At 36.0% G+C, this 13,614-nt stretch overlaps 1 protein-coding gene across 2 annotated transcripts in view; it reads left to right on the forward strand.

The window, feature by feature from the left end:
• Positions 1–13,614, forward strand: part of LOC124615488 (cohesin subunit SA-1) — a 149,435-nt gene that overhangs the window by 96,073 nt on the left and 39,748 nt on the right. Inside the window, exons 17-18 of one of the 2 annotated variants that reach the window (XM_047143830.1) lie at positions 12,246–12,275; positions 12,937–13,070. In XM_047143830.1, the coding sequence (XP_046999786.1) occupies positions 12,246–12,275; positions 12,937–13,070 (164 nt within the window). The remainder of the gene's footprint in view (positions 1–12,245; positions 12,276–12,936; positions 13,071–13,614) is intronic. The other variant, XM_047144613.1, reaches the window with a different exon arrangement.

Raw genomic sequence — 13,614 nt, forward strand, 5'->3', positions numbered from 1 at the left:
CATTCATCTGAAATTATGGTTCTTTAGGATGTACAGGGTATAGGTCATTGATAAGCACAATTATCCTTCCTGCTGCACCAGTCTTGGCATCTAAACACCCCAAAAAAGTCTTAAAAATTGCTGACATCTCCAGGGATTGCTATTGTTCTCAAAAGTACAAAGTAGCATTTTTATGTTTTGGAACCATTTGGAGTTAATAGTGGTGGCAACTTTTTCACTTCCATCACTATTTATGCACAATAGCTTTTGTTGCATTTTTTACCAACTTGGCATTTCTCTCCCTTAACATAATATAATTTTGCAGGAAGTAAATTATTAAAGATGCTATTTTCATCAACATTATAAATACAACTAGGCTCATAACCATGTATCAGTTGTAGCAAAGTAATGTTTTTGAAATAGTTCACACTTTGCGTGAGCAGAGACTCACTTTCTCAACTTGTCTTTTGAAATGACAGCGATTGTTGTTTTTTTTAAAACAGTTCAACCAGCCATTCGATACACTGAAGTTTTCTGTGCCAATCTTCAGAGTGATTTCATAAGCCTTCTCTTGTCTCTTATAGGAATCTTTTCACTTCTGAGCCCTTGAAGCTGCTTAAAATAATATTTTCCACAGCATTAAACATAGACATGTGAATGTTCTTTTTCGGATCTGCACGAATCTTTAACTTCAGCATTTGACATGCCCTATCTTTAAATGTTGGGCATATGTACCGTATTTACTCGAATCTAAGCCACACTTGAATCTAAGCCGCACCTGAAAAATGAGACTCGAAATCAAGGAAAAAAAATTTTCCCGAATCTAAGCCGCACCTGAAATTTGTGACTCGAAATTCAAGGGGAGAGAAAAGTTTCAGGCCCCACCTTCAAATCGAAACAAAGTTGGTCCACTGTAATATGAGAAACAATTTAGGTCGAATGAATGACGATACAGCTACAGTAGTTTGGTTCGAGTCGTAAGTTTAGCAGTTAAGCTTTACCAGGTAGCCATTGCTATGTGTCAGGCGCTCCGTCCGTATTTATATGGGTACCCTTCCTTTTTCACTTGCTTCATCTAGTTTGAATTGATTGCTTATTTTTTTGATCTGGTAAGTGCCGTTCTCTTTGTTATAGGTGTTTACGTTACTCTAAGCTGAAAATGCATTAATGTACTGTGTCATGCATTGTTAGTCGCATTCTGATAATGAGTGTTAATGACAAGTCGCCGCTCGCGGCATGGCTTGCTTTTGTGCGCGCTAGTCTCATTGGCGAAACAATGGCAAGAACTGCTATTTGTTGTTACTTACACTACTGCTTTCTTTGATAATGATCAACAAGAACCAAATAATAAATTGCGCGTGATAGAAGATGTTCTGAACGAGAGTTTAGCGAAAATTTTTCTCCGTCTGAAAATCTTTGCAGACGTCTCTTTAGTACATCACATTCTGCACAGAAATTAATCATCTCAGATTTAAAAATCTAGTCAACTGCCGTGCTTCATTTCTGACTGTATCATTATTAGGCATAAGAATAATACGAATATAAACATGACATGATATGTATATTCTTCCGCGTTTGCTGTTGTCTCACTCTAGTTTCGTAGTTTATTAGACAGACAGGATTTAAATCAGTTAGCAGCAAACATGAAAGAATTCATGGCAAAATGTTTCTATTCGTATTATTCTTGTGGTGAAGAGAATACTGCAGGTGATTCACAATTCATAAAAGTTCCTATTAGCAACCATCTCTTCTCACAGGTAGGAAAAAATTCAGAATGTAGAGTTGGCCATATTGGCAAACATCCCAAACAGTCTTGCCAGTCGGATTTTCGTAGTACATTCAAACGCTGCTACATTCGAAGATGAACAATACAGAATTTGTATTTACTTCGTTGGATAATGTATAAAAATGCAACGGTCGAAACTTGGGGCGGAGAAAAAAGCTCGTCTTCCACCTTTTTTTTTTTTTTATTTATTTACTGACGCAGAAAGTTTTGCGCCAATATTTATCTTTGTGCCTGCAAAGCATGCCTGTGTAGCGCTACATATATTCGACGGCAGAAGTTAGTTGTGGCGGCACCTACCAACATTTTTCGGAGTTTTCAGACCTTCCGCTTACTTTGCACTCGATTCTAAGCCACAGGCGGTTTTTTGGATTACAAAAACCGGAAAAAAAGTGCAGCTTAGATTCGAGTAAATACAGTAGGTGGCACTAAATCATACTTCTTCACCATGTGGAAAGATTCATCTTAAGACTGTCTTCGTCAGTTTTTGCTGAACTATAAACTTTGTATGTTGCAGGCCATAACTCCACAAAAGTCTGATACTTTCTACACTTCAGTAACCAAACTACTACACTTTCCACACTTCGTACTTGTAGGTCAGTGACTTTAACATCTGGATATGTTGGACAGAAATTGATTTCCAATTCTTTCAAAGCATCTGTTTCTATTGCTACAAGGAAAGTCAAGTTATTGGCTACGTGCTTGGCACACATTGACCTGTTGAACTGATTACCATTTAAGACATCACAGGACAAAATTTACGATCAGCATGGGGTGGAAAGAAATCGGAATCTCAGTAAAACATGTTAGAAGTTACATAAAAACTGGATTTGAATTTGCAAACTGTTTCATATTTACACCTTAAAAGTGGATGTTTACTTAAAGCAGGCTTAGTTAAAAGCCGGGAGAAACAACATTGTTCTTACGGGAATTTTGCCAGGACTGTTGGAAATATTCGTTAAAAGTGAGATTTCCTTAAAAGCAAGTTCGTTAATTTGGGGTAGTCTGTAATCTGGAATTTGTGTGACACCAAGATTTTTTCATTACAAACAAGAGATGAGGAAAAAGAACCGTTCAGGTATCAGAAAGAAAATAAAATTATTCCACACCTCTTGTCAGGAACAATTCATAATAAGAGTCAAGTAAAAATGAAATATAAATTACCAAATTTTAAGTTTTGTTTTCTGTAGTGATATGTGGAGGCCGATTAAACAGGGTGTATACGACTCGGGAGATCCGGGAAAAACCCAGGAATTTTTTCATCCAGGAGAAAATCGGGAAAAACGTGGGAATTTTTTTAGAATTCCAGGAATTTTTCATTGTTTTAGGTTTCTGTCAGTTTTATGTAATTTTACTGATATATGATACTATAACAAAGGGTATTACTGTATCATGGTGCTGCAAAATATTACTGCACCAATAAAACATGAAAGAGAGTAAAAAGACTAAAATAAAACTGCAGTTGCAAATGAAATGCATCATATACAACAACAAAACACAGTACTCATACAAGTGTCTGCCAGCAGCAAAATGTGTCAAAGGCTTCAGGAAGACTGTGGAATGCTGCAGAACAACAAATTGCCTACGATGAGCATGATGTCACAACTGTTTACATTAGATTCATTTGAGCAGGCCATGCACATGCACAGTTCAGTCATGTATGTGTAGTATCTTCTTCCACTTCTGGCTACAGAAATGTAGCTGTTAGCTGTATAAGCAATAGCAGCAAGCGGCCAGATGCTATCCGGAAAAATTTTGCTGGCGCGCCCAAGCTACCAGCTTCATCTTCATGCATGCGCAACAGGCTCGGATCTAAGGGGCATAGGCAAACCGTGGTATTCGCTGCGGGCAGCAATTCCGGGGGGGGGGGGGGGGGGGGGGGGGGGGGGGGGGGTTGACCCTTGTCTCACAAAGCGCCTAGCATCCCGTGCACGTTGGTCTGTTGTTTATTCATATGATTTTGAAACACATCCGTATTAGTTTTTGAACACATTTTAAGTGGATTTCTGAATGAATCATAAATTGATTTTTGAATGCGTACACAGTGTACGTGATGTCTTTGCCAGGGGAATCCCCGTCGCATCTAGAACTAAACTTTCCTGCAGACAAAAGGCGACAGGGCTATATGAGCGGAGCAGAATAAAGCTAAACGGTTGAGTACCAATCGCTGTTTATGTGGATTCGGGACTGATACACAGACCAGTCTGCGTTGTAGTGGGGAGGTGGGTAGTCTCCATTTGCCCTGTATTTATGTTTAGTGATGTTGCTGTTTCCTCATTGTTTATTGCTATCATGTCAAATGGAAACGAAACAGATTTCTGTGGCTGGGAGCTATCAAGTGAATTAAAATACATTCGCATAATTACCGAAGGGAAGGCTAAAATAAGTTATTTGTTTCAGTTTTTATTATATTTCCATCTTTCTCACGGTCAAGCATTAATCACCTTGCAGAACAATGAAGTTATTTTTGTCAGTTTGCTACAAAAATTTGACTTTTATTAATCTTTTCTGCAGAGACAGCCCATTTATTTGAAACGAAGTGTTTAATTCCATGCCGTTGGCTAATTTCAGCTGTTAGCAGATTTCAGGTGCACATTTTCATCTTCTAGCATGTATGGCATTATGCCATAATAAAGAACCAAACATGAGATAATACAGCACTGATACTCCAAGAAAATTTACATGCGAATCTGGTCATACAAATCTGCACTTTAGGCCGAATTATGCATTTTAGTATGTTTCATGGAATTTCGATGCTCTTGGAGTATCCTCTGATGTCTTGTTTCTCTTATGATATAAAATATTTTACTGTTTTACACGTATGAACATAGAGGCTTCCCCCGTCATTGTAGCTGCGCAAGCACGGTGGCACCTGTTACCTGGCGCTCTGTGGCAACTGCTGAAAAGAACGTAATTCTAGCAGTTGTGGGGAAAATATTGCAAATGGTAGTTGGAAAAGCGTTACTTTAAAAGTAAATTTCCTCTTATGCAAGATGAACTATGTGTGAGAATGTACGATGAATTTCTTAAATCACAGTGTCTGACTCTCATTTGAAAATCAACTCTTTGTGAAGAATTTAGAGCCCAGAGGATCAGACATTTACGTCGTTATTAAAAATTTTACTGACCCATTTGTGTGATGTCTTAAAATGTAACACACGGAAAAAAGATCAACATTATATGTGAAAACTTAGATTTTCTTGCAACTTATTAATCTTTGAGACCAATATTATATGTGATATCTTTGCTTGTCTTGTAACACCATGTATATTAATTTAATCTATTGACGTTTCCTATGTGTGTGGTCACATTACTGAACAGTAATGTTGCTATTGGCTGACTACATCATATGTCCTATGCTATGAATATCCGCCGTCATTGGCTGGCGAGATCAAATGGCATGAACTATGACTGGCTGCACATCCTAATCTCGATTTCGATGCTTCGGAAAGTAACATCAGGTGTTTCATGGAATTCGAATTTATAGTTTCGTCATATGAAAATATGCAGCCTACATGTTGCTGCACATCACAGATCTTTCGAAAAAGTGTTTTTTCACCCATAAGTTTCGTTTTGTAAAGTGCCGGGAAATTCTACACCGGTGTAGAAAACCATAATGATTCAATGGTTAATAAGTTTTACATTTCTGAGGAAAAGTATACTGTCACTTAACACGGAAAAAGTGTATTTTCACCCAGGAGAAAGGGTATTTTTAACCGGGAAATCTGGGAGAAATCCGGGAATTTTTTTCCTTGTCCTGTTAAAGGAAAGCTGTAATGAGAAAGGATGCGTGTGCTGTAAATGTTGTGCATGGGTACAAAAGAATAAATTTAGTACATTACGTTATGACACTTTTAACGCATCCATGGTGGATGGCTTTGTCTTTATGAACAAGTCTGAATGGTGGTTGCCTTTAAATTCCTGAATACTAGCCTTTCATTCTTTTTTTATTATTGCATGTCTTTAATAATAACTATTTACCACCACTCTTTGAGTAATATAATATGTTGATTATTTTAGTGAGAATTGCAAACTAATTGTGATACTAAAAATATCAGTCACAGTCTCCCTCAGACACTGTTGTCATGCCCCCCCCCACCTAAATTAAGACAAACATTTTAATAATTTTCTGCCATTAACCCTGGTAATACCAGAGAGGGATACTTTATGCCCACTATTTGTAATTTATGTAATTTAATCATGTAAATTAGATTTCAGAGTTTGTTTTTAATGAATTCTTCTACCAAATTGTACAGTTGCTTTAAATTTTTTCAGTTAAACTTATTGCAAACATTTCGTTCTTCCCTCCTGAGTAATAGATGCAATTTCACAACAAATATCACCTGCACTACTAAATAAAGATGAGTCATCGCTTAACATCGTTACCAAAAATCTCAAAGGTTCTGACTGATTTGCTTCACATTGTTACGCAGTATGCTAATAAACATTCGGACAGACATAAGCTATATATGTAAGTGAAAAGTTGGTATCAAAAATCTTGAAAAGTTCTTCACTGACTGCAAATTTTTACATGATACTCTTATAAACACAGATAGATATGGGCTGTATATTTTCTTAATCAACAGTGCACAGGATTTCCGTTGAAAATCGACTGTGAGAAATAAAATGCTGTGCTGTGAAAATGTGTGGTTTCATTTTCTTTCTTGCATTCAGTTTAACTGCAATAGCAAGCCATTTAAACCATTAAACAAATTGTTTCTCTTGTATATATTCTTTATTCTTATATAAGTTTAAACAAAAATGGTATACAGAACTATCTGCTTTTTTGTTTTCTTCTTCGCAGTCAGTTTTAACAGAACATAGGAAAGCTACACTTATGGCTTATCGGCTTATGATCAGTTGTCCGAACTTGGTAACCCGTTTGGCAACTAAAACTATGCTGAATACTGTCATTGAAGCTACTGTCCTCACACGTCCAGCAGCAAGATAGATTTTTCATACCCCATACACCAATGATCACAAACAATGTATCCATTCATTTTAAGCGACTTCAATTCCTAACCATTGTTTCAGTGGCAATAATAGTCAAAAAGGCTTGAGGTTGGAGAGAGTGGAAGGAGGACAAGGAGAGAGGGAAGGATGAGATGTGTTGTATAAATGTAAATCTCAAATTATGTTGCCTTGAAATAGAATCAGTTTTGACTTCGGAAATTTTGTGGATCAAGTTACGTTCAGCAGCAGTCATCGGTTCACAGCCTAGTGGCATTAAAAAACAAGTTTCCTTTTGTGCAAATATGAGTTAAAAAGAAGTAAACATTAAAGAAATTGTTATTAACATAAAAAATTAACGTAAATGTGTGAATATACCACTGTCACACCCTGAAACTCGAATTTTTTTAAGTTATGCGATTATCGACTGTGAAAGTAATGAGTGCAAATAATAACTGACCTCATAACAATTCTTGGACACAACTGGTAATTGATATGATTAATTTAAGGCATTTTATAGACACTGGCAGTATAAGAAGGGGAAATTCAAAATATTTGCAGTTGGATATTAAGTATATGAAGTTCAAGAGCAGCCAGTAGTGACCGAAAACCTCTTACAAAAATAATCTCTATATATACTTGAATACCAACAGCTTCACAATTCACTTTAAATTGTTAACTACAAAACAAGTGCATGAAATGCTATGCCAACTGCATAGTCATTTATTAATAAGATTAGCAGTACTCATATTTAAGTCATTTTGTTACTACCAAGTGTGGCTCAGTGGTAGTGTCCTGGAACACAGTCACAGGATCATTTCTTCTATCCCACATCACTGTGCGGAATATTTTTTCCTCTTGCCACTTTTCTTGATTTTGACAGTGTTTGTTAAAGTGCAAAATGCTGAGGTATTCAAGTTTAGGACACAGAGTAAAAATAAATTGTGGCAAAATATAGTATTTGACTTGCACAATACAATACAGCTGCCAGTGCTTTGGAGGAGGAGCCTATAACTGTTGATACTATTTGTTAGAAGAGTCTATGAAGAAATACCCACACGAGACAGAAAATAAAGCTAACTGGAGTTGCAACACAATGAGGGATTTGCATACAAATGGTTACAAAAGTGGAATAAATGTACAAAGTGTCAGTTTGAAAACATTACTTTCTTTTCATGTCTTTTATTTCCAGTTCTTTAATTTCTCTATCTACTTTCAGTGCTACCATTCTTATTTTATTTTCCTCAAGTAATACTGTACTTTTTTATGTTTGCACTCTATGCTCTGTAATCTTCTTTCATAAAATTTGAATTTCACTTGAAAACAATTTTTTGTTTTTTCATGTTTGGGATGCAATTCTAACACTGTAGATGCCATGACAGAATCCTGGTTTGTGTACTCCATATCTGCTGGTAATTAGAGGTTATTTGTAGTTCAAAATACAAAATATACTGCTGTCACTTAACTTTCACTACTGTCTTACCAGCTCATTGTAAACACTGTCATCTTTCACTGTCATCACCAAGGAGAAAAATATTTTGAATGAGTTGAAGCTACAGTCATCTACTCATTTACTGGTGTGAATGAGCTATAACCTTTGGTGTTATTTAAATTGGTGTTAAAACAAGAAATGGACAAGGATGTAATGAATAACAGAAACTACCTTTCAAGCAGCAAATTTGTTTCAAAAACTTTATCAGACTGTACTAAAATGTAACTTTGGAATGAAAATCTGCTTTGTCATTGTAGTGTTTGGAAATGGAAATCAGTAGTTTCTTCAGGCCCAAAATTAGCATCTGCCCATTTTGCAGTAACAGTAGGCCTGATGAAATTACCACTTTCAATTTTTTGCAGTTCAACCTTGAAAAGTTATGACAATTGTTTTGCTCCAGTTTTTGCGGTAGATGTAATTACATAGATGCATCTTAAAATTACACACTGTCATGCGTGAATGCTTTCTTGGTTCTTCCCTTAATAGTGTCGTAACACATTTTCAAATATTCCCAAGAATTTGTCCGTATATTGTGTGAATTAGCCAGCAGTAGCTTCTTTCCATGCCTCTCGTTTGCTGTGTATTTACAATGTACGATTGATACCTGCATTTGAAGTGCGATAATCGTGTCAATAGTAGATTATAGCAACGTTTTGTGCTAATTTAGAACAGTACTGAACCTCGTTCAGTGAATCCTTGTTAAATGTTATGCAATAAAGTGGAGCCCTAAGCAGAATTTTATTTCTGAACTAAGGTTAAAATTGACCTCCAGTCAATGACGTTTCTTTTATAGAGTCAGTCCTTATTGTGCTGTTGTCAAGGAAGAAGTTTCATAAAAAAATTTGTGTTTTTGATTATGATGTGAGAAAGTAATATGGATCAGAGATTTTAAAATGTATAACGTAGTTTCATTCTAGAGTCATGAGCGTGTACTAAGAAACAACAAAGATGAAGTGCATGTCTCGCTATGAATTTAAGTAAGTGTTTAATCTTGCATAGTGTGACATTTGAACTTTTTTGTTCTGAAAGCCTCATGCTAATATTTCTTTCCTCTCCAAGTATGACTTTTATCAATGTGCATTTCATGTATGACTATAGACCAATGTATTCTGTACAAATAAAACTAAAATAAACAAGTTCCTCTTTCTAGTAGTTCAGATAAGATTTAATTAAAATTGCATGCCAGTTTCGACATGGATTCTAGAGAAAAAACATAGAACTAACAGGGTGAAAGTAAGCTAGTTCAGTAGCATCCAGAATGCTTCATATATTTAAATTTAACTCTTTTTGAACACATGACCTTTGTAGAAAGTATAGAGATTTAATTTGTGTCCTAGTGCCAGGCAGTGCTGGGTATGTGCTTCACAAACTGATGTAATTTGATTATGGTAACATTTGCCCATAGCTCAATGTATCTAATGACAACCAAAATATTTCAGACAATGGAAAATCCAGGATGGAGTGTAACAATGTAATGAAAATGATAGTAGCTTCGCACGATATAGCGGAGATGCTGAGCCACAGAAAGGCACAACAGAAAGACTGTCAGAAAGTTAGCTTTCGGCCAACAATGCCTTTGTCAAAAGTAGACAGCATACACAGTCTGGCTCTAGCTGCAGAGACTGTGGCCGTGTGTGTGAGTGTGTGTGTGTGTGTGTGTGTGTGTGTGTGTGTGTGTATCTACTTTTGACAAAGGCCTTGTTGGCAGAAAGCTAACTTTCAGTCTGTCTTTCTGTTGTGGCTTTCTGTGACCCAGCATCTGCACTATATGGTGAGTAGCAAGTTTCCTTTTCTTATATTGTAATCAAAATATTTAATAGATTTGTCTGAGTAGGCCACAAATTTTTGACACAGTTCGCAGTTGTTAGTAGCTTTGGTGTTACAGCCAAAAATATAAGTGGCTGAACACCACAGTAGTTTTATGGGCATGTCCCTGTTGTGAAAAATCTGAAACTGAAAACTAATGGAAGTGAGAAGTGACTGGTGTGGTAATGTAAGTGCCACTTCAGTGCAACACATTTTCCATGAGAGAGTGCTCTATCACATAGCACAGTTAGAAATGGTCCTTACTGTAACAGTAATAGTGATTTCTTTTATCGTAATTGAGGGTGCTGGTGCAGTCATAATACACTACCTTCTATGGCCATCCAGGTTTAGATTTTCTATGATTTCTCTAAGTCACTTTGGTTGTAGCGAGGATGGTTCCTCAGGTGTGGCTGAATTCCTTCTCCATTTTTTCCCAGTCCAAGCTTGTGCTTCTTCTGTATTGACCTTGTCATTGATGTGATGTTAAAGCCTGATCTTCCTTCGTACTTCTATCGTAAATTCACTTTCAAGAACAGATGCTAGTGTTGTGGTCATCGGTGTTCAGCATTAAAAATTCTGTTGTTAGCAAAAATCTATTTCATGAGATGAATGCAGAGCTTTCTGTGACAGTCATTTTGAGTAGGAGGGTATACATTTCCAGTGTTATCCCAAATTCAGACTTTTATTGTGGGTGCAGGTGGAAAAAGTGGGTGTGGTGTAATCCTTGATCTGATCTTGTAACTGTGATGCTACTCTGTATGTTTTGTGTAAAGTATATTTTTTTTATGATGCGGGTCACTAAAAATCTGTAAGTGAAATTGTTGGCTTTTTATGACTGAAAACAGTGATTCACCTTTTGCTGTGGTCAGTCATCATCAATTATCTTAAGCCTAGGAGGGATGATTAATTAAATAATACAAAATCCATGTTTGTGGGAATAAAGCCATGGGTTAGTAAGTAGTGTAGTTATCATTTTGGAGTAAATTCTGTAAATTCATTGATGTAAATACAAATTTATATGTTTCTGGGTATGAATTCACAATTGGTTTCATGAAGTGGTTCATGAGGTTATGTAGATAGGGAGTAAATCAGATAAAAATTGTATGGTTGTGACAATTCTTTGTAGAATTCAATCTGGACTTTTTTTTCCCCCTTTAGAGTGTTATATCTTGGAAAATTCGTCTTTCAGCCAGTATTGTGATGACAAAAGTGAAGTATGTCTCGAATTCTTCTTCTTAATGCTATACCCTTGGATTCATTAAGCAAGTCAGAAAATAGTATGAAATATGTATTGACAGAAGGAAATAAGATCCATTACCAATACCTGTATCCTTAGGATGCCGTCACTGTCCATATGACTTCAACATGCATAAACTGTAATTGCATGCCATTGTTGTTGCTATTCTTGGAAATCAGTTCTGTTGTATTTCATTATGTAATAGTGTCCCCACTCCCCTCAGTGTTTCATTTGTTGCTAGAGCCTGAGTTACGTTATTTAATCCAGCGACGTCTCCTTAATGCACGACACAGTTCTTTTAAGAAGATAAGTGTTGCTTTTCTTTCCATTTTTATGGCCATGATGATGCTGTTCCATCCCTCTCTTCCCCCTTCCATCAAATTTCTGTCATACACATTGAAGTACTTGCACTTAATGCTGTCTACAATTTTTGATTGTGTGTAGCTTTAGTATAGCATTATAATACTCTGTTTATTCCATGAATTTATCACCATTTGAATAGTGTATTGTAGTTTACTTTGATGTGAAAATTGTGAAACTATTCTGTATAGTTTTAGAGAGAACTTTTTCTAATAATGGATAGACATTGAGGAACTGTTTGACCAGTAAGTTCTAATATCATGCTCATTTTAGTCTCATTAAGTCACCATTTTTTATTGTAAATTGTCATTGTAAAATTAGAAAGCAATTAGTAGTATTGTAATATAGTTTATAATCAGCCACTGGTCCTGCACTTTCACATCTTCAGTTGAGATTTAAAAAATGTACATTATCTTATGGCAATTAAAAACATGCTAAATGCTGCAGATAATATTGAAATTTAAAGCATATGATTTTGTTATATATAACTTTAACTAAGAAACTATGGGTTGTGATGGATGGGGCTGTTGTGAATAGACCACTCTGTCTGAAACATGTGAGAAAGCAAGGCCATTGCTCTAAAGCCTTGTGATGCCATCTTCAGGCTGAAACATTCGTTTCTTTCTCTTTGTTTGCAGGAAGCGTAGGGATCCCAACTGAGCCCCAAGGTATGTTAACTTCGTAAATATTTTCAATTGTGCTACATATTAGTCCGGAATATGGGCTTGTATGAAGGCTTGGTAGGCAGTCAGTGAGGTCTGTAATTTTGTTTGACAGTTGTCAGAATCAACTTTTTTTTATCTGAATACAGTAAAGTATTTGACAACACACAGCCAAAAATTTTAGTATCCAAACTAACACATAAATTGTATGATCGTGCTTGTATGCGTATGTGAGGACTCCCAGATACTGGAATTTCTCAGTAGCTTTTGTTTTATTTTGGTTCTTTTTGAATTATCGGTTGTTCCTCCCAAGCCTTCTTCTTCAATCATTTATCTTCTTAAGTGAACAGAGAGAAAGACATTTCAGAAGGTCCCTCATTTTGGAATAAAATTAGATAAAAGTTACTGAATAGTTAAAGTTGTGAGCTCAGACTTGTATTATTGCTTGATTATTTGCATGCTAACTTTTAATTTGTGCAGAGTTAACTTCATACAAAGTAAGTTTCAGTACTAATAATTGAAAGAGGTGTTACTGTAGAAGATAGTTTCTCCAGTCCCGGTCTCTCCTCCCAGTTTGAAATTGAGTGTGATCGAGGTTTCACTGTACATATTGTTATGCATCCCTCAAAATCACTCTGCTAATGTAACACTTTATCTGCTTCCACAGATGAGCATGATGAACACCTAAAAATTGAAGAACTCCACAAAAGACGAAATTTTCTTGCGTCATTCTGCAAGCTTATAGTATATAATATAATGCCCACAAAAGTTGCTGCTGATGTATTCAAACATTATGTCAAGGTAAGAAATAGTTTGTTAATTCAGGAGATAAATCAATTTGTAGTTGCAAATACTGTCATCGAGATGTGCTTTTTTGGCTTCTATTAGCTGGTTGCTAAATGGAAAACAATTTTTAAATGATGCTTAAGGTTCTTACATTATGGAATACAGCATGGGGTACTAAATGTTTATGGATTTTATACAAAAGTTTCTTTCAACATATGACTGAACTTAATGCTGCAAGTTGACATCTTACTGTTGTAGTGTAAGTCTTTTCTTTTATTCACAGTCCTGCACCTCCCTCACCTGCCCTCCCCTTCCTCTTTTTACTAAGACTTCCCTTTTACTTTTCTACAATTTATTCCAACTGTGTTACACCTTTCAACTAGCTGATCTACATCAAATGCATCTGTCTGTGCCCCATTATGTAGTATTTGTTCTTATTTTTCTGTCTCTCCAGTCACTTCTAAATTTCTTTCCACTAGGTATCCCTCTTGTAAGTTCTCATACTGCACACCTTCAGCCCCATATTTCTTGAAACAAACTGTTATCAGCATTACCGTCA

The sequence above is a fragment of the Schistocerca americana genome, chromosome 1, assembly GCF_021461395.2.
Source record: "Schistocerca americana isolate TAMUIC-IGC-003095 chromosome 1, iqSchAmer2.1, whole genome shotgun sequence".
Taxonomy (NCBI): Eukaryota; Metazoa; Arthropoda; class Insecta; order Orthoptera; family Acrididae; genus Schistocerca; species Schistocerca americana.